At 41.0% G+C, this 19222-nt stretch overlaps 2 protein-coding genes and 1 non-coding gene across 9 annotated transcripts in view; 1 reads left to right on the forward strand and 2 right to left on the reverse strand.

Moving 5' to 3' along the window:
• The first annotated feature begins 50 nt into the window (after window positions 1-50).
• Window positions 51-122, forward strand: trnac-gca (transfer RNA cysteine (anticodon GCA)). Its single transcript has one exon. It is a non-coding gene; the product is annotated as a tRNA-Cys (tRNA).
• A 328-nt stretch (window positions 123-450) lies between these two features.
• Window positions 451-3554, reverse strand: arl5c (ADP-ribosylation factor-like 5C). Its single transcript, XM_026164308.1, has 6 exons — window positions 3325-3554; window positions 2911-2971; window positions 2656-2803; window positions 2246-2329; window positions 1619-1770; window positions 451-1457 (listed from the first exon to the last, which is right to left on the reverse strand). The coding sequence occupies exons 1-6, from the start codon at window positions 3368-3370 to the stop codon at window positions 1409-1411; spliced, it is 540 nt and encodes a 179-aa protein (XP_026020093.1). The 5' UTR covers window positions 3371-3554; the 3' UTR covers window positions 451-1408.
• A 3817-nt stretch (window positions 3555-7371) lies between these two features.
• cacnb1 (calcium channel, voltage-dependent, beta 1 subunit) overlaps window positions 7372-19222 on the reverse strand; it is a 43107-nt gene continuing 31256 nt past the window's right edge. For 3 of the 7 annotated variants that reach the window (XM_026164303.1, XM_026164300.1, XM_026164304.1), the window contains 8 exons: window positions 18479-18559; window positions 18324-18382; window positions 16781-16890; window positions 14454-14462; window positions 12935-13086; window positions 12714-12809; window positions 10800-10985; window positions 7372-9441 (listed from right to left, as the gene is read on the reverse strand). In XM_026164303.1, the coding sequence (XP_026020088.1) occupies window positions 8902-9441; window positions 10800-10985; window positions 12714-12809; window positions 12935-13086; window positions 14454-14462; window positions 16781-16890; window positions 18324-18382; window positions 18479-18559 (1233 nt within the window). In that variant the 3' untranslated portion in view covers window positions 7372-8901. Of the gene's footprint in view, window positions 10986-12713; window positions 12810-12934; window positions 13087-14453; window positions 14463-16780; window positions 16891-18323; window positions 18383-18478; window positions 18560-19222 lie in introns of all 7 variants that reach the window. The other 4 variants (XM_026164305.1, XM_026164302.1, XM_026164306.1 and 1 more) reach the window with 3 other exon arrangements.

Here is a 19222-nt window from a genome sequence, read left to right on the forward strand (position 1 = left end):
ATTATTATTATTGTATCTAAAGCAGGAGCGGGCCGCTCGTCGTAGCGTGCGGGGGTATAGCTCAGTGGTAGAGCATTTGACTGCAGATCAAGAGGTCTCCGGTTCAAATCCGGATGCCCCCTAAAATCTAATTTTGCTCTTTTGCCAGTGAAAAACGCCACGTTTGTTGTTGAAGTCGTGTTAGTGCTATCGTAACGTTGTAGTTTAGGCGCTATTGTTTAATAAACAAGAAAAACGTTATATAGAACAAAGCGTGTCAATACGAAGCTGTCAAGCAGGACGAAAACAGTAAGACCACAGAGAAGATTCGTGAATGTAGTAAAGGAGGGTATACAGAGGGCTGGAGGGACAGAGACAAGGATGGTAAAGACAAAGGAAGCCAAAGGTAAACTAGCGTTAACAACCTCAATAGCATGCTGCCCATCACTTATTAAAATAACAACACACACATAGCAATAATAACATTTATTTAAAAAAAATCAAACTATACAGTATGTACATTGCAAAATTATGACTCATAGCAGCTAGCGCCTTCTCCCATTCAAGAAATCGCTGTCATATACAGTACACAGTCCAAGAGCATTAAAAAAAGAATAAATTAATATAAATATTCAGGTTTAATGAAGCTAAAATCATTTGCTGGCGTTAAATTAAATTTTAACATCAGATGCAGGCTTGTAGGCTTTTGCAACATTGCAGAAATCCTGAGAAGGAAAACCACAGCAGCTGCATAATGTTCTTTTGTTTGTTTTCTTTATAGTCTTACTGTTTGCTGGTAAACTGTGATGAATCAGTAGTTTGTGAACTAAGAACAAAAATCTTCATTTATGAGAACTAAGTCAAAATGAAATTAGGATTGTCTTGTTTTAAAGCGTCTGTGGAATCACTGGATCAGTTCTAGAAAATTAAGATACTAATAGGAAAATATATGACTTAGTGTTATAAATCATTGTCCTTTGTCAACCTGCCTTATTGTTTTCCTTTCTAATAATAAAATAATAACATTTTAGTCACTCTTGACAGTTAAAGTGGAACGTGATACTTCTGGTGAGGTAGGATAATTTGCCCAAACATTGTTCTCATTTACACACAGGCCACTTATGTCAATACATTACTAACACTTTCTCTCCCTCAGTGCACAACCTCCAGATTACTAAAATATAATCAAACAATCAAACAGTTTTTGAAGCTTGTCTGTTGTCATGTTTCCGAGGCTGAGGTACACACAACGCAGGTTTCTTCAGGATGTCACATTGTCAGTAAGTCATACTGTAGACGTGGTGAGGCAGTTTCTGTCACAGATGTTGTGGTCACAGGCTCAAAACACTGTAAATAATCCTGACACTGCGGCCTTTGCAGCGCCCGAGAGGCTGGTTCAGTTTCAGGACTTTTAATCCATTGTTTTCTTCTAGTTTGCCACAACCCGCGACTTCATCCAGTCCAGACTGGCAGGTAGACTGCAGGGAGAGATCAGAAGCATTTTGATAAGTGTTTCAAAGGCTATTATTTCAACAGAAGCAGTGGTATGCAGAGGCATGTTTCTGTTAGCTACGTCACATATTTGTGAAGGGTGAGTAATAGTCGATGATACTGAGAGCTGGAGGTGCGTTAGACTCACCCCTCTCCTGTCAGGGCGCAGCAAGCTTGAACATGCCAGGAGTGTGTTGTGATGGAGTCGAGCGTGAGGAACTGGGAGATCTCTGCCGCTGTCAGGGAACCCTTCATGTCCTGTTTGTTGGCCAGGATAAGAACGGCTGCATTCTGTAGGTCCTAAAAAGAATTTAAAAATGGGTTACCGATACCGTGTCTGCACTCAGGTTCCACTGGAAACATGTGATGTTGTTCAAAACAAACAGCAACCTCAGCGGAACATAGAAACGCACAGACATGCTGACTATAAGAAGAAAGTTCCTCATCACAGTATGTCATGGGTGAGTAATCTGCTTTCACATCTATTACGCAATCAGTGTCTGTCTGAAAGCGGGAGGGAACGTCAAACACCAAAAGAGGGCAGCTTCACAAAACAACAATGTGATTGTACGTCAAAGCAGCTCTCAAAGAAAACAGGCAAAACACTTCATATTTAAACAATAAAGCAAAGTATGATCAACCCTCCTCTACCTGTTTATCATCCGTAAGCAGTATTCAAATATGTTAAAAGGCACTTTTAATATAGTTATGACCAAGTAACTTCCCTAAATGTTTTAATAAAGTCAGTCTCTACGCTATGTTTTAAAGATCCTACCTCATGTGCGAGCATTCGGTGAAGTTCTTCTTTGGTTACAGTCAGTCGTTCCCGGTCAGTGCTGTCCACAACCAGAATGACGATCTGAAAGGGAAATAATAGTTATTAAACCTGTTATAAGGTCGTTCTTATCAGGACCCAATCTATGGGACGCTTGATTCATAAGAGGGAGCACAGCATGTCTACAATGCTCTATTAAAGATACAGTACCTGTAAACAATGGATCACAGGAAAAGTCATAAAACAGATGCAGGTGCATTAGCAGCCAGCACTTCAAAAGCTTTTACTTTCTCTGGATTTATTTTTGGGAACTGCTAATATCACTTCCAATGCACTTCAATGAAAGATTTACTGTGTTTTAAAAGTTTTTTAGAGATAGAAAGGATCTGAAGAGTGTAGGTGAGCCATACCTCTGTGTTGCCATAGTAGGAGTACCAGCTAGCTCGCAGGCTCTCCTGTCCTCCGATATCCCAAACCAAAAAGTGAGTCTTCCGAACGGTGATCTGTTCGACGTTGCTGCCAATAGTTGGTGATGTGTGGACGGCTTCTTTTGTCAGACTAGATGTATTTGAAAAAGGGAAAAGATGCATTTAGAATTAGATTAAACTGTGAGAACAGATTTTAAAAAACTGCTGAAAGACTCAGAAAGCAGTCAGATCACTCACAATTGATAGAGGATGGTCGTCTTCCCAGCATTATCCAAACCCACAATGATGACTTTGTGCTCTGTAGGAAAGTTAAACATGTTAAAGTTGCATGCTCACTGCAAATTCAGCCTCAAGGGATAAATGTACACACAGATAAGATAAAAGGCAAGTACATGAGGGTGATGTGCTGAACAGATTCACATCTCTTATCAAAAGACTGTTCTTGCAGTAAAACACGTCCAACACTTGGTTTAAGTGTCGTATATAAGAAAGGACTGAAACTTTACTGTGTCAGGAAATCAGTTTTTAGTAAGGTGATCAAACCACAATTATCACATATTACCCGATACACACCGACGGGCTTTTATAATTCATCTAAACAGCAACAATGCAGGCATAACAAGACGAACACAAGAATTAAAGCACATGTACCTTTGTCCCCGAACACAGCCATCATCTTAGACAGCAGATAGCCCATGTTCAACAGGTGTGAGTGCTAGATGAGCGATGAATACAAAAGAAATCCAGAGGAAGCAGACTTCAGTATCGATTAGAAGCTGACTGTCAGACTGACTCTGCTGCGGGATCTATTATCAGTTTCTGCCTCGGCATACCATTTGTGGGCGGCGCTTCCTCCTCAGAAAGTCTGCACCTTTTGCCGAGTGAGTCACGAGCAGCGTAGATAGTAATGATGGTGCGTTCAGTGCTGTGGGGAATACAAAACGTGGGCCGGTGAGGGATTCGCCAAGGGCTAGATTATCCACAAAGTAAGTTGGGGTTTGTGTGGGACGGTGTGGATTATGTTACAGATGCAAGTGGGTAGGCTGTTTTTTCTTTCCTTTTTTTTTGTTTAAATAATTGTAAGTTAAAGATTTTGCTCAGATGAGATTTTCCCAACATCTTAAAAGCATCACTGGAAGACTGAGATTGTTTTGGAGTCATGTGTGGTCGTCTTTGTACTTTCACACATTTACTTGCTTGTGTTTTTAGTAGGGATGCTGTCACAGATCAGCACATATCTTTTTGTTGCACGAGTGTGAGAGAGGTGTTCACTATTATATAGAGCCAATTAAATTGTGAGACGCTGACTCCATAATTGAGAATATTAGTGAAATACTGGGCTGTACCAAATAAATGGGGCACCCTGTCACCCTGGACAGAAATATTGTCCTAGCTGTAATACAATATACCCTGGCATTTCTATATTCTACTATATAGAATTTTATTTATTCTACCCTCATTTTAACAAAGTGGAAAAAATATAGAAATAGCAGCCGCCCTTGCCCATAATTTCCTTTGGGATTAATAATATTTCTGATTCTGATTCTTTGTATATGTGATTATTTACTTTGGGGTAATAAAGTAATTTAAGGCATTTAAGATTTTATTGTTTTGCTTTGTTTTTATTTGGGCCAAATATTCTAAATATATTTTAAATGTCTCCCAAATCGCTTTCTTTGCCCCGTTCATTGTGTAGTGACCTCTTTATCAGGTCTATAGAAAACTACTTGTGCTCCAAACTGAGGAAGAATATGTTTGTAAAAGCCGAATAAGTACCGAAAAATCCTAGATAAATCATCGTTCGTCATCACGAGATATTAGCGTACATTAAATGCAATTTATTTACCTCCTTAAATATCGAAAATCTGAGCTCACCTATAGTCCCTGAAGGCAACCTACAAGTCCTGCCACACCGACGGCACGAGTGGGATAATGACGCAGTCGGTGACACGCGTATGTCCGGTCTATATATGGAAAGAGAAGTAAAACTATGTACCTTCCTTTCTGAGAAACCATAGAACTTATCGGCCTGTAAAAACCAACAGAAAGCAAAACTGGCTTCAAACAAAGAATTCCCCGGGATTTCCACTGAACCGTTCAAGCAATTTTATATCAGTTCTACTTTCAACTCTCCAGTTACACAATCACAACACTGATGACCTCTTTGCATATTAGGGCCTCTGATCTGACAGATTTGTCTTAATTTCAAACCCATAAGAGATTCAGTAATGAGGCATACTTATATTCACCTCAGTCAAAGTATTGTACCTGTATTTATTTCCCTATAATTTATTTATAGCTTGAAGTGTTTTAAGTGAAATTAATTGCCAGGTTTCATTCTGGAAATGAATGTATATTGAAGGTGAAAGGCATTTTCTTTAGTTTATTGAGGTAAAAGTAATCACATAAGCACACTTTCTCATCAGGAATACAGTTATGGTATCTGTTATCTTCATCATCATCATCATCATTTTTATTATTATTGTGATTATTACCGCTGCACATTTCTTTTCCACTATAATTAAGCATTTAATGTTACCTTATCACTCTCCAGTATTTCTGTTTGCTACATTAAAGGATCTACGATGTGATTTTTTTAAATTAACTTGCATGTCAGACAGTATATACTTGAAATTAACTCTGCTTTATAACCGTGATATGGTCCTTATTGTTAATACAGATGATCAGATAACAGTCATCAGAAACACTTTGAAAGATGTCATTCCACATGTGTACACTTCAAAATCTGAAGCAGTGATACTGCAGATAACTTTTTGTGTTTTTCTTTAAAATTATCCTGCTTTAACTATAATAATGGAAGTTTACCCTTAGTTTTAGTTATACATGCAAACATGTGTTACATATTTGTTCTGTCCCGTTCTGTCAGTTTTTAGCAGTTTGTTATTACAGTCATTTTGACCCTGTTGAGCAACGCTCTGATGTAAGTCTCACATTTCGATTTACAGATGGAAACCGTGTCTCAGGTCTGTGACAGTTTGTCCTGTGCAGAGCATCAGCTCGACGATGACAAAAACCACATCCTGGAGTGAGCCAGCTGCACTTCATAACTGCACTTCAGAAAATGCAGGTGTTTTGAAATGTGCTGCAATTTGACACGAGTATTTTGGAGATTACGTTTCTGTGAATACAAAGTGAAACTGTTTTTTTTATTCTCAGAATCTGTCAACATTCTTGTGGCTCATTGTTTTGCAGGTTTACACCCAGCAGAAGTATGGGATAGTTTCTACATTCAGGGTGGTGTTGGCTTTTTTTTTTTTTTTTAAATAAGACAGTCATATGAAAAAGCTTAGTACAACCTGATGAATCAATAGCTTGTATAACTACTGTAGATAACCTGCTGTTAGTTTGGTATTTTGTCCTAATCCGCTTGCGGTACCTCCGTGTAGGTGTGTGTATGTTTTGAGTGGTATAGGCGCCATTCCGTTATTGAATCCAAGCATGTAAGTTCTCTGCTGCTGTGCTGGTTAATAAAACCACGTTAACTGAGATTACTGCTTCATCATTATCATACTGGTGAACATACAACAACTACCTTTAGCAAGAATAATGCAGAGTAGTTGTTTTCAGCACGACTTTGTTAGTCTCTTGCATCATTATAGAGAAATTTTGGCCCACTCTTCTTTACAGCATTGCTTCTGCTCATTGGGGTTTGCAGGGATTTGTTTTTGCACAGCTTTTTAAAGGCCTTAGGTTGATTCAACAAGTCGATTCTGTTCCTTTTCAGGCATTTGCTACTGCACTTGGGATTATTATCCTGTTGCATGACCTTGTTTGGTCCAACGTGTAGCTGTCAGACAGATGGCCTCACATTTGTGTCCAGAATATTTTCGTATACAGAGGCGGTCATGGTTGACTACATGGTTGGTGCCCAGGTCGTGTTGCTGCAAAAACAAAATAAGCACAGTTTCCCCCTCCTCCACCACTGTGCTTCACAGTTGCTATGATGTTTTTGTGCTAAACTGGTGGTGTGCATTATGGGTAAACATTCCCACATTGGTCCCATCTATCCAAAGGTCATTATTCCACAACTCTTGTAGCTTGTTCAGATTCATCTTTGTGAAGCTATGATACTGTGTTCTTTTTAGAGAGAAGAGGCTTTCTGTTGGCGAACTTTCAATTCATACCCTTCTTTATTCTAATTCTAATTATTCTATGATGCACTTTAGCATTTAGCACTGCTAACAGAAGCCTGTCAAGTTTGAGATGTAGCTCTTGGGTATTTTTCTGACATGGGGCAAATTTGTTGAGACATCCATTCCTGGAGAAATTGTGGCATTGTGTTAACACCCAGCTGAATGCTCCAGACCAGCAAACTATCAAAATATCTGCTTCCACAGAGGTGCTGATGATTAATTAATTAAGTGCATTTGATTAGCAGTACCTGGCTGCTACTTACCCTCTTAATTCCTATGGAAGCAGCAAGCCTGTCTTTTGCTTTTCATATCAATTTTGACTAATTATCATGTAATTTATTGAAAAACTAATCTACTCTATGATTTGTATTGAACTATGTGTTCACATGTATCCAGTGGAATAAACAACACGACGCAGACATACACGTGCAGACATTTAGCATTTTTGACAGCTGTTTTTGTTCATCACATCTCACTGTAACAATGAAATGACACAATGGCATTTTCTTATTCGATTTTTAATTAAAATACGAATTTATCCACAGATTAAAAATGAAAGGCAGAAAAAGCAAAATGTAGCTACAATCAGGCACCAATGATACATGTTATTTCATCATTTTAACAATTGCGATAACGCAACAATAACATTATTTACTGATCATTATTTAATATTTATTTATTCAACTGAAGACGGGGGTGGGCCAAAGCAGCCTACCAAAGACATTCATGAATTCTCCATTATAGATAACTGTGTAAAGACCAAAGCTGATCCTATCCCCCCCACTGCCCACTTTATACTCCTCTCACTAGCTCACAAGAACTGAAGATTGAAAAAAATAATGCAAATGTTCACTGAAAAAAACAAAAACCCAACACTAATTCAGTCAGAAATCAGGAGTAAGAAGAGAGTGGTATTTAATATTAGACAAGCGAGCTGTTTGGGTGGAAGTTCGAAGTGATTAACCACACGTACAAGTACTTTTTATATAACTGTTAGCCCTGAAAAACAGACGACGAAGCTGGTGCAAAGAAAAAAGAGATGAGCAACGAGCTGGGACGGAGCAGCCACGAGACACAAAGAGACAGAGATATGGTATGAAAACGAGTGTAACAAGAGTTAAGACATCCCACCGCAGCAGCGGCGGACATGGCTTGGCGAGACATTCCGGCACTTGTGATTGGAGTTTTCTTGAAATAAGGGGTGGGAGTGACTAAGGCAGGACGTTTCGTTCACACAACTACTTTGAATCTGCACCACATTTGGAAACCAGAGAACAACTGGAGGTGCCCTCAGCACCCATGAAGAAGAGGATAACAGAAATGGGAGGACTGGGTCAGACATATACAGTCAGGTATGGTGACTGAACCAGGTTAGGGAAGAAGTAAACATCTTTGGAGTGTATTATTCATTGTTATCGCACTGACATGAGTATAGCAACATTGATAAATTTACGTGCTAAAATATGGCAACTTCTCCACCAACTTTTTAAGGTCTGGGTGATAAGAAAGTGGAGGTGAGAGACTCAAAACTTCTGGATATCAGTATGGGAGGAAACCCTGAAAGCCAAAAGCACTGAGTGAGCTTAAGGTAAAGAGAAACCCTGACACTGTACGTACATGGGAACCGTGACATTAGACCCTGTTTAAGACTGCAGAGGACAGACGTGATACACTACGGCTCTACCGACCTTTGCACTTTACAATCGAAGAGAGGATCGAATCATACAGATCAGAGTCGTAACAATTACTGTCCTTGTGCTGTGAGTATAGAAATCCATGATATTCATGCAGTATTAACATAAGAAACAAAAAAGACCAATATTATTTTTTCTAAATGTAAATAAACTGAATTACAAGAAGAACTTGATGAGAATGGCATCTGGCAGTTGATGTATTTCTTTACATTGTACTGGGATGTAAACAGATTTTTTTGTTAGCCTGACCGGCATGGCCCCAAACCTACACTTCAGTTCCTGTTGAACCCAAAAACCAGAGCATTTCCCCTCCATCCCCTCCTCTCCCTCTGTCCTCAGTCTGTCCAGGGGCTTCCTTGGCTCTGTGGTATGATGACCGTTCAGCGGATGTAGACGTCCCTCCCCCAGTCATCCTGGTTCTTGTTGCGGCTCATGTTGGCCCCTGTGTCCACAGGATCCTGGCAGTAACGCTCCCTCAGCTTGGCACGTCCATGCGGATGTGTCTGGCTCGGCATCGGAGGGTGGTTTCGGTTTTCCTGGTCCGGCTCGGCACCTTCGTCTTCCCAGGAGGCTTGTCGGCCGAGATGCTGCGCCAGGTGGAGGCGGCTGCCCCCACTTCCTCGGTAGGGCTCAGGCTCCTCATAGGGGTCGGTCTCAATGTCCATGCAGGAGTCACCGGCCTCGGTGTAGGCCGAGTCCCGGCTGCCCTGGGTCTCCGAGTCGAAGGTGTCTTGCCGTGAAAGGCCTCGCCCGCTGCCTCCTCGTAGCTGGCCACGAGAGGAGCGCAGGTATGCTTGCTGCTGGTGCTGCTGCTGGGGCTTCCCTCCCAGGTCTGTCTGATAGTCATGCAGCGTGCCGCTCCCACCACACTCTGTCAGAGGCCCTTCCCGCTTCTGCTCACCATGCACCAAGTACGCCCCCTGCAGCGAGCCGCACCCATGCCACACGAAAAGCATGCAGAGACACAAACAGCACACCAAGGTGTCAGCAGTTAATTAGCAGGGTTAGCAGACAGGGCAGAAAGAACAAAGATGCATACTTGTTCTAGCTTAAGAATCCATGACTTTAAAGGCATTAGTGCTGAAGATACTTATATGAAACACATTCCACATTAACATTGTGCATACTCACACTAGTCTATACTCAAACAACACAATTTAATCAGTAAGTAGAAATTGTTTAGTTCTGCTAATTGACTGTTATAAAATGATGATATCAACCTACAAACGAAAACAGATCCCAGCAACTTATAAAGAAGCTAAACTATATATCTACAATTACAATAGTGCCATCTGCTGGCTGTTTGAGCTCATGGCAGAACAAAGCAGCAAAATGATATAGCTCACATGTTTATCCTGAAACAGTTTTCCTTAAATTTAAAAATTCAATCCAGTTTGAATCTTTTTTTAAAAAATACTTTTCATTCATTTTTGTCAAGGATCCCTGCATAATTGTGTCCATTCGGTGCAAGACTGTCGCTTGTGTGCCATGTAATTAATCTGACAGCATGCAGCTCATGTTAGCTGATAAGGAGCCAGTAGCAACTGAAGAACAGAATGAAAACTGATTAGTATTTTGCTCTCACTCTTAAGATAAATTGATTAAACCGGACAGAGTGTTAGCAACAGCCTCCACCAAACTAAGCGTTTCTATTTGAAGAGGCGGACATGACTTGCTGTTTTCAGGGGTGGTACCATGGCAACAGAGAGGAGGACAGCAAACTGGATTTCAGCCTCTAGAAGCGCTGAAGAAAAGGAGGCCACAGAGCTGCAGAGGGCAGGGTGGGGGCAGCAGACGCTATTTTACGTCTGATTACAGTAAAATAGAAGGGATTGTGGGGGCAGAGGTACCTTCTGAGGTTATTCCTTGAGTCCAGTGTGCTTTCAGCTGAGCTGTTTTCACAGTTTTAAACAGTGCACAGAAGGAAAAGCTGACCTGCTAACATGCAGACTACATCATTTTTACTCGTAGGTGTTCTTAGGCTAGCTGTTCATGTGTGGAAAATTGGATCCTTGTTGGTTCATTTGGGTGTTAATTTCTTGCACAGATGTATCTGCGGTTTCCTTTATACAGCATAAACAGGCTATTAGTGCACTCCTACTCCAGGGTAAAAGGAACAGGCTGCTGAGTTTGGGTTGAGTTGCCGGAGTCGCCCCCCACCCCCCTGTGCTACTGGACTTCAGAGAGCATGTTCTTCCTCTTTCCCCTCAGTGGCTACAGTGCCGTCCATGTCAGGCCACGGATCCATATTTCTGCGCAGGGAGGTGAGGACCTGTACCTGTAGGTTGGAGACGGGCTCTGGGGAGGCAGCCAGGGCTGCCGTAGCCATGGTACGATTCAGCAGAGGGTTGGGAGGGTTGCTGCTTGGAGGGTGTGTTGCCTTCCAGTAGGCTTCAAGGTAGTCAGCCAGGTGTTCGCAGGCATCCTCCAGCTGGTTCTCATCCAGGATGATGTCAAATAATTCCTGCAACAAAAAACAGCTCTTCATTTATTTCACTGTACCAAAGTGAATTTTCCTTCTGTCTTTACATGAATTCTAGTAACAGCCAATTGTTTTATCACAAAACCATCTGCTCCGCCTTTCAAGACATCATATGTAGAATGCCTCAGCATTTAAGAAAGTGGTAACTCTATCTGAAAAATTATGCCAGTGGTGAGAAAGGAATTAGTAGCCATTTGAGGCTAACCCAACAAAAGAGTCAGGCATTTTAAAAAAAGGTATTAAAAAGCAGATTTACGGTTTGCTGGAAAAAACTGTTTATATCTAGCTTTCCCTTTCATAACAGCTGTATGGTATTTTATTTTATTTTATTGAAGTCACTGTTCCCCCTCACCTGAATTCTAATGGGGAAGTTCGACTGTAAGTTACACTAATTCATACAGTTTGATAATGAAAAACTTAAACAACCATATTTCTGATCAGTTATTTCAGTGAGAGTTCAACCGAATGTAGTTATTCAGTTCACTGCAGTTTAGTGCTTCTGCAGAAATCATGGCAACCAGCATCACAGGGGAAGACAGTGAATGATGTGGCCTATGGAGGTCAGCATTTTCAACTTTTCTTTAAGCCTAGGTAGCATGTGCAGCTAGTTTTAAAGCAAGACCCTACTTGAAAATTGCAAAAGGAGCGGAAGTACGTTGTGGATATGTGAGCTCACAGTCAACATGAGTTCATTAAGCCACTTCTGAACCTAAAGAAAATGCCTCTCCATCTGTCTTCTGTTTTGCCTCTGAATTCTACAAGATATTTTTGGCATTTTTATAACTTGTTTTTTTTTTATTTATAAATATGCAAACACCACACACTTACATCCAACCTAGAGTAAGTTAGGTGTCACCAATTAATTTAACAAGCATGTATTTGTATTGTTAGAGGATGCAGAGAACATGGAAACTCCAAACAAAAAGGCAAAGCTGTGAGGCAGCACTGCTGACTACTGAATCATCGTGCCGCCCTTAGAACCCGCTCGTTCAAAAAAACTGATATGGAGGTGGACAGAACTCAAAATGCATTGTCCTAAACCAATGGCTGACACAACAGCCATATACAGACTATGGTCTCTATGCTCCTCCACACACAGCGACAGGGAACCAGCTGGGATGATGACTAAATATTACTCAAGACAGAACGATCAGGTCTATCGTAAAAGCATAACAGGCAGCCTGTTAAGGAGCGATTCTATAGCTCTGTGCCAAAAATGTATCATTTGTTAGCAAAGCCTGAGAGTAGCTCATTTATTGCTCTGTAAAATCATGTCAAAGTCCGCTCATGTAAAGATAGATGCATAAGTGTTATTCTGTAAAACCGGAAAGTACTGTGATATAAGTTTTTACATCTTTTCCTGAAATCCATCCAAGTAGGTTTTATGCCTAAACCCCCAAAAAACTGTGATGGAAAAAGCACTTGCCAAGTGCTTGCTCATAAGGTGTAGTCTGATTGTTATTTTTGTAGGGCCCCCACTCAGAATAAAAGCAGCCGTTGTTGGATGAGGGGCAGTATAAATAAAATTGAATTAAACTGAATTGAGGGCCTCGAACCTGTCTTCTTTCAGCTGTTAATCGTCAGATACCGTTGGAAAATAATCCCAAAGGGGTACTTGATGAGTTCAAATTCATTTGACTGAGTGTCAGGGTGTGATGAGCCGGGGATGAGAATATGTTAAAAAAGCTCAAGTCGCAAAGCAAAACTCACAGGTGGGCACTGAGCCAGCTTGTCTGCTGCAACCATCTGCACATTTAAGTGTTTAGCCTGGGACTTCCCTCTGGATTTAATGAGCCTCTGGAGAACCTGCAGGGAGATAGCAGAGCACTGAACTGAAACAATATTTACTGCTATCAGAATCAGAAGACGGTAGAGTCATTCCAAAATTAAGTATGAGAATCGGTTTAAATGAATGAATGAAACAGGCATACCTTAGGGGAAGCTATTTTGATATAAACAATGATGGGAGCCAGGGAAGTCTTAGCCAGTTGAGAGGGGTGGTTAATGGTGTCGGCATCCAAAGCAACAAGCTGGAGAGTTCGGGCCAGCTCGAAGATACGCTCGATCTCACTCTGCACCTCAGCTGAATGCCCAGGAAACAGACAAGACACGTGAATACAGTGAGACAACAAAACAGATACATGATCTCTGTTTGAGGAGTTAAAGCACTGCATGTGAGCCAATCTCCCTTAACTTTGTGCAAAAGTACATAACAGACGTGTTAGTTCTTACTCATGCATGTCGGAGTTAAGAGGAAAACAAAACAGCTCCAAGCGTATGAATCAGATTGGACCACAGTTAAAAGTTCCATTTATGCACAGCTAAATGGAGCGCTCGAACATCCTCATTCTCCTGCCCCCTCCTGACATTTCAGATATGTATTTAATGCTTTTTTAAAAGGTGCAGAGAAAGGAGGCACTTAAGAATGAGATGCCTGTGGTACTTGAAATAACTTACAATAAGGGCACAAGTTCTCACCATGTAACTAAAACAGAAACATCAACGACAAAAAAACAACCAAACAAACAAAAAAAACAACCTCATTAAATAGATGAAGTGGAACATTAGTTGTTTTGTTAGCACTAATAGGCACAGCGGTAATTATACTATCAGGTGCATCACTCAAGGCTGTAGAATGCTGAACGTTGTGTTCATTGTTCCTCAACAGCAGCCTATAAAAGCTGGTTATTTAGCATTTCGAAGACAGCTCCACCTTTTTATCAGCCTGTCGACGTGTAAGGAGCGAGATTAAAACCGAAAACCAGAATGTTCCTCGTCTGTCTGGTCAACCCTCAGCGCCTCCGAGGTGTCTGTGCGCTGCCAACCCAAGTGGCAAAGAGAGATAACAGGGGCAAGGCAATCTGCACAGAGACGTGGCCCGCACATTTCAGCAGCCTCCAGAGGGCTAAAGGATAGAGAATTAAAGCCGGAGGCGAAACGGGGTCTCTGCAGAATGACAAGAGACGTGAACTTTTAAGTTGTACAAAGAAACAGCAGCCAAGGTTTCCATTAACCTCGACAAAGCCTTCTGCGAATTTGGATTTAACTTCAGAGAGACGTTTGCTCCCCCGTGATGACAAGAGTGAATTTAAAAGGCAAGGTCCAGCTGCAATAGATGCTATCCTTGGGTATGACTGAAGATAAACAGCATTATGAGTCACAACATAAGGGTGACAGCAGGATGGGAGAGTATCGTCTTCCCTCTCTGCTACCAGCCGCTCTGCTGCCCTCCCACGGATCTCTTCCTGCTTGGGTTTTGTAATTGGTTTCTTTTTGTTAAGAGACTACAGGCTGTCACACAGAAGTATGAGGAACAGAGAAACTGACAGGCAAGCAGACAGGCAGACAACGATGTATGAGCAGATGATGAATATAGTTAGAAGAAAAAGGGGAGGGGAAGGAAAGAGAAAGAGATGCTTCATTGTTTTGTTGCGGGAAGAGCATACGTACCCAGTACGTCTGAATCAAAAGACAGAGGAGGAAGAGGATGGGTGGTGGGAGAGAAAGGGGGGAGGATGGGTGTAGACAGGATGAAGAGAGAGAGGAGGCCAGATCAGACTCAGGCAATCAGAGCAGGTGTAAAAAGAAAATAAGTGACAGTCTCGTGTCTTTGGATGATACACCTCAAACTTGAAACTGAAGTACGTTAACTGCTAGAACTGATCGTTAGTAATTATCTAACCTAAAATATTCCGATTTATCATGTATACATTTGAAAGAAAAGTCCTCCATGTGATGTCACTGATAACCACACCTCTGACAACACAGATGCTGAAATGTTTTTCTCAAACATTCAGCTTCAAGAGCTTCATTTTGTGCTTGAATACAGACAGTATGCTATTTTACACATATTCTTAATGTGTAAAGCTTAAAAGATATTAAGTCTGATGATTTTCTACATTTGTCTTTTTATTAAGAAGTCAAATAAAAAGACTAAACCCAGCTACAGACTGATCCATATTTTAAGAAGTCTGTCTTTAAGTCTTTAAAGTTGATATTTGTATGAAGAAGAGTGTGACTGTTGTCTAAAGCAGCGGTCTCCAACCTTTTTTGCGTCACGGACCAGTTTATGCCCGACAATATTTTCACGGACCGGCCTTTAAGGTGTCGCGGATAAATACAACAAAATAAAACTAGTACCGGTACCGAAAAAAAGAAGATTTATTCATAATACACGTGAAAAGACCCAGGAAAACCGAGTTAACGATAAAAACGATAACAAAATAACACTGAAAACCGATAAAAACCCTGAAAACTATACATTTCACACCTGAGCCTCAACTCTCGCGGCCCGGTACCAAACGACTCACGGACCGGTACCGGTCCGAGGCCCGGGGGTTGGGGACCGCTGGTCTAAAGACTACAAGTTATAGCTCACCCCATAATCAAATATATTAACTTGTGTAGTGCCTGCAGTGCTTTTTATTTATCTAGGCCATTTCTCTGTGAGCTCCTCAGATCTCAAGATACCAGCCCTTGTGCGTGATGCTTACCTGTTATCTCCAAGGTAAATTGGCCATAGGTATGAGGGTGAATGATTGTTTTTTCTCTGTGTCAACCTTATGACAGACTGGCACCTTATTCAGTTGCCCTATGACAGCTGGGATACGCTCTAACCCCCCACGACCTTGATTTGGATAAGTGGCAGATGGATGAATGGATAGAAGTTCTAAAAAATGCTGAAAAGCCCAACGATCATATGACACCGTATGAGCAAGCATTTAGTGACAGTGGAGAGTAAGAACTCCTTTTTAACAAGAAGAGGCCTCAAGCAGAACCAGGCTCAGAGAGGGGCAGCCATTGGCAGTTGGCATTTGTTTGTGCACAGCTTGTTTAAGGCACTGGCGGGATTTCAGTCAGGTGGAGGTCTGGACTTTGACTGGGCCACTGCAACACTTTTATGCCTTTTTGGTCATTCTGTTGCATGACCTGATTTTGGCCAACCGTTAGCTGATGGCAGATGGCTTCACATTCGACTTTAGACTTCATGATCGATTCAATCACTGCCACCACTGGTGCTTATGGATTTGATTAGCAGGATCTGGCAGCTACTTTCCCTCTTAAGTCCTACATAAGCAGTATTTTCACATGACTGTAGATAAAACTGCTTATAACAAGACTTCTGGAAATATTTTGGGAACTGGGTCATGATTGAGGGAAATTTAAGCTGAGTGCCATCTAGTCTCATTATATGCAAGCGAGGGCAGACACCTTTAAAATCTTAAAAAATGGCAAATCACCATAACAACCTAGATGAATAATTGGCACTACGGACAAGAGGAAAATATGTAAATATGATTTTGGGGTCAGTCATCCCTTTAATCATTTACAAGTCAGCTTGTGTGAGATATGTCCACACACAGAAACACACTGTCTTTTTGATCAGTCCAACATTCCCTGTGTGGCTGATATAAAAAAGCAAATGCAATGTTTCTCCTGTTTTAGTAACATTTGCTAAAAATGTAATTTCCCAGCTGCTGTTGAGTATTTAAAAAACAACAACAACAACAACAACAACGCAATATTAATGGACTCTTGTCTGTCTAAATAAAAGAGAGACACACTTAAAGAAATATAGATATGAAGGACAGTGAAAGATGTTCAGTAACATGATGTGATGAACAAAAATACATTACACTAATATTCTCCCTAAACTTTAATATGTCAGCTGTTGAAAGAGTAAAAATTAAATCCTAATTGTCACGAACTGTCTGCGTTGCGTTTCTCAGTGTGATTCTGCCTGTTGTGGTTTGTGGATAACAAAAGCGTCCTCTTACCCAAGCTCGAGCGGGTACTGGAGCGCTCAATGATAGTGTGTTTGCTCGGGTTGTTGAGGACTGAACGTTTGGCCAGAGAGATGTCTGCTGTCACCCGTGTGATGGATATCCTGAAACAGAGAGCCAGCACATTAGTGGGTCAGTAAAAAGAAACCTATTAAATTTAGAGTCTATCATGGCTGCAAGGGTGTGTCCAGAGGGGGGAGGGGCATGGAGTGACACAGAAATATGATTGGCCTTCCTTTGTACCGCCAACTAGACTAGCGTACTGTTCATCTTTCAATCCTCAATATCAGTGGATGAAGGCATAAATAGGACATCTAAAGTAACTACAAACACTTACTCATATACAGTTTTATTGTACTTTTATTTTATTTAAGCAATTATGTTACAGTGCTTTCCACTTCTAATGCAAATACTGATCTCTGTAATCCATCTCAGGCTATAACATTTAAGGGATATACACCTTAATGAATCAATATTATGATCCAGTAATGTCATGTACACTGATGGGCCACTTTATTAGGTACAACTGTTCAACTGCTCACTAATCGAAGTATCTAATCGGAGTGTTTTAGGCATGCAGACGGTCAGGATGACATACTGAGGTTCAAACTAAGCATCAGAATGGCGATGAAAGGTGATTTAGGTGTTTTGAACGTGGCATGATTGTTGATGCCATACAGGAATCAGCTATCAAACTGCTAATCTACAGGATCTGCTGGGATTTCCCCACACAACCATCTCTCGGGGTTACAGAGAATGGTCCAAAAAAGAAGAAATATCCAGTATATAATATAATATAATATAATATAATATAATATAATATAATATAATATAATATAATATAATATAATATAATATAATATAATATATCCAGTTGTCTTGGTACAAATGCCTCGCTGATGTCAGAGGTCAGAGGAGAATGACAAGACTACTTCAAGCTGTAACCTGAGGTAAGTAAAGGCAACAGTAATTCAAATAACCCCTTGTTAAAATCAATGCTTGCAGAAAAGTATCTCTGAATCACAACATGTTGAACGTTGTAGCAGAAGGGTTACAGCAGCAGAAGACCACACCGGGTGCCACTCTTGCCAGCTAAGAACTAGAAACTGAGGCTATAACTGGACAACAGAATGTTGGGGGGGAAAAGTTGCGTGGTCTTACTGAATTTCAATTTATGCTGTGAAATTTGGATGGTAGGGTCAGAATTTGATGTAAACCCCCCCCCCCCCCCCCCCCCCCCACAAAACAAATAAAGCACAAATACAAACAAACAGCCTTCACAGTCATCAGATCTCTGCCCAATAGGGCATCTTTGGGGTGTGCTGGAACTGGTTTCATGTTAATCTGGACCAAAATCTCTGAGCAATATTTCCAGCACATTGTTAAATAAATGCCACGAAGACTTGAGGAAGTTATCGGGTGCAAACTGGTTAAAGGGCTGGACAAGATGTACCTAATGAAGTGGCTGGAGTGTATATGATTATGGATAATCATTAAAAAACAAAAATCCTGGATGGGTGTAAGCCTCCATTCTTACCTGCCCTCAAACTTGTGTTTCAGGAAGTCAAAAAGTGCTTTCTGCATCATGTCCGTCACCTAGTAAAACATCAGACATCAGAAACAAGTAATATTTAATAGTAAAATCCAATGAAAGTAGAAATTACAAGCCGAGAATGCGCTGCTTCTCCTTACTTCATAGCCTTTGAGTGAAGGTCCGACTAGGACGATGGGCCTCATGGAGGGAACCACGTCGTAAGGGGGGACATGCTCCATCTGAGCATGGACAACACAGCACGTGAGTTGGTGTCACGTTATACACTCAGCACATTTCCAAAGACCTTAGAAGACCTGCAGTCACAGGGTTATACTCACACACAAATCAACATTAACTTGACACAAAACAGCCCCACCCACTCCCCATAAACCCTCCTTCTCTTCTGTGAGCAGTCAGATTGATGGATGGAGAGTTCCAGAAATTTGGAGTCCATTTGCGTTATTGAGTGTCTATGAATGTTCAGGGTCAGGGATCAATTTCTCACCGAAAGCCTTGGCTTCTACTTCTCAGTCTGCAGTCTCACATAATTAAAGTGCCCGTAATTAACCCAGATGCCAGGTTGTCAGGAGAAATCTCACGACTGCGTCACAGCTCTTAAGACAAACGTCATCCTTTGCAGCTCTTTCTTTTCCTTCTGCACTGTCACATAATTACTGCAAGGTATTGTTTGCAGTACGAGTAGTATTTTATGGTTAAAAAAAATCAACTTTCTTATATTTAAAAAAAACTAAAACTAAAAAATCAGTGTAGCATTTATAATCAAATTTCCACCTGCATTGTTGAACTTTAGGCTCATTAGTAAATTATCAACTGATCCATTAGTTTCTGTCCTCTGTTAGTGAGAAATGGATGGAAGGAGTCACATGTCCGATATACTCTGA

The sequence above is a fragment of the Astatotilapia calliptera genome, chromosome 4, assembly GCF_900246225.1.
Source record: "Astatotilapia calliptera chromosome 4, fAstCal1.2, whole genome shotgun sequence".
Classification (NCBI taxonomy): domain Eukaryota; kingdom Metazoa; phylum Chordata; class Actinopteri; order Cichliformes; family Cichlidae; genus Astatotilapia; species Astatotilapia calliptera.

Excerpts from the sequence above, each read along its gene's own strand:
- arl5c (XM_026164308.1), bottom strand. The coding sequence starts at position 3,370 with ATGGGCTATCTGCTGTCTAAGATGATGGCTGTGTTCGGGGACAAAG. Across the intron at positions 2,972-3,324 it reads GGCTGTGTTCGGGGACAAAG|AGCACAAAGTCATCATTGTG; the intron begins GTACATGTGCTT and ends ACTTTCCTACAG. Across the intron at positions 2,804-2,910 it reads ACGACCATCCTCTATCAATT|TCTGACAAAAGAAGCCGTCC; the intron begins GTGAGTGATCTG and ends AAATACATCTAG.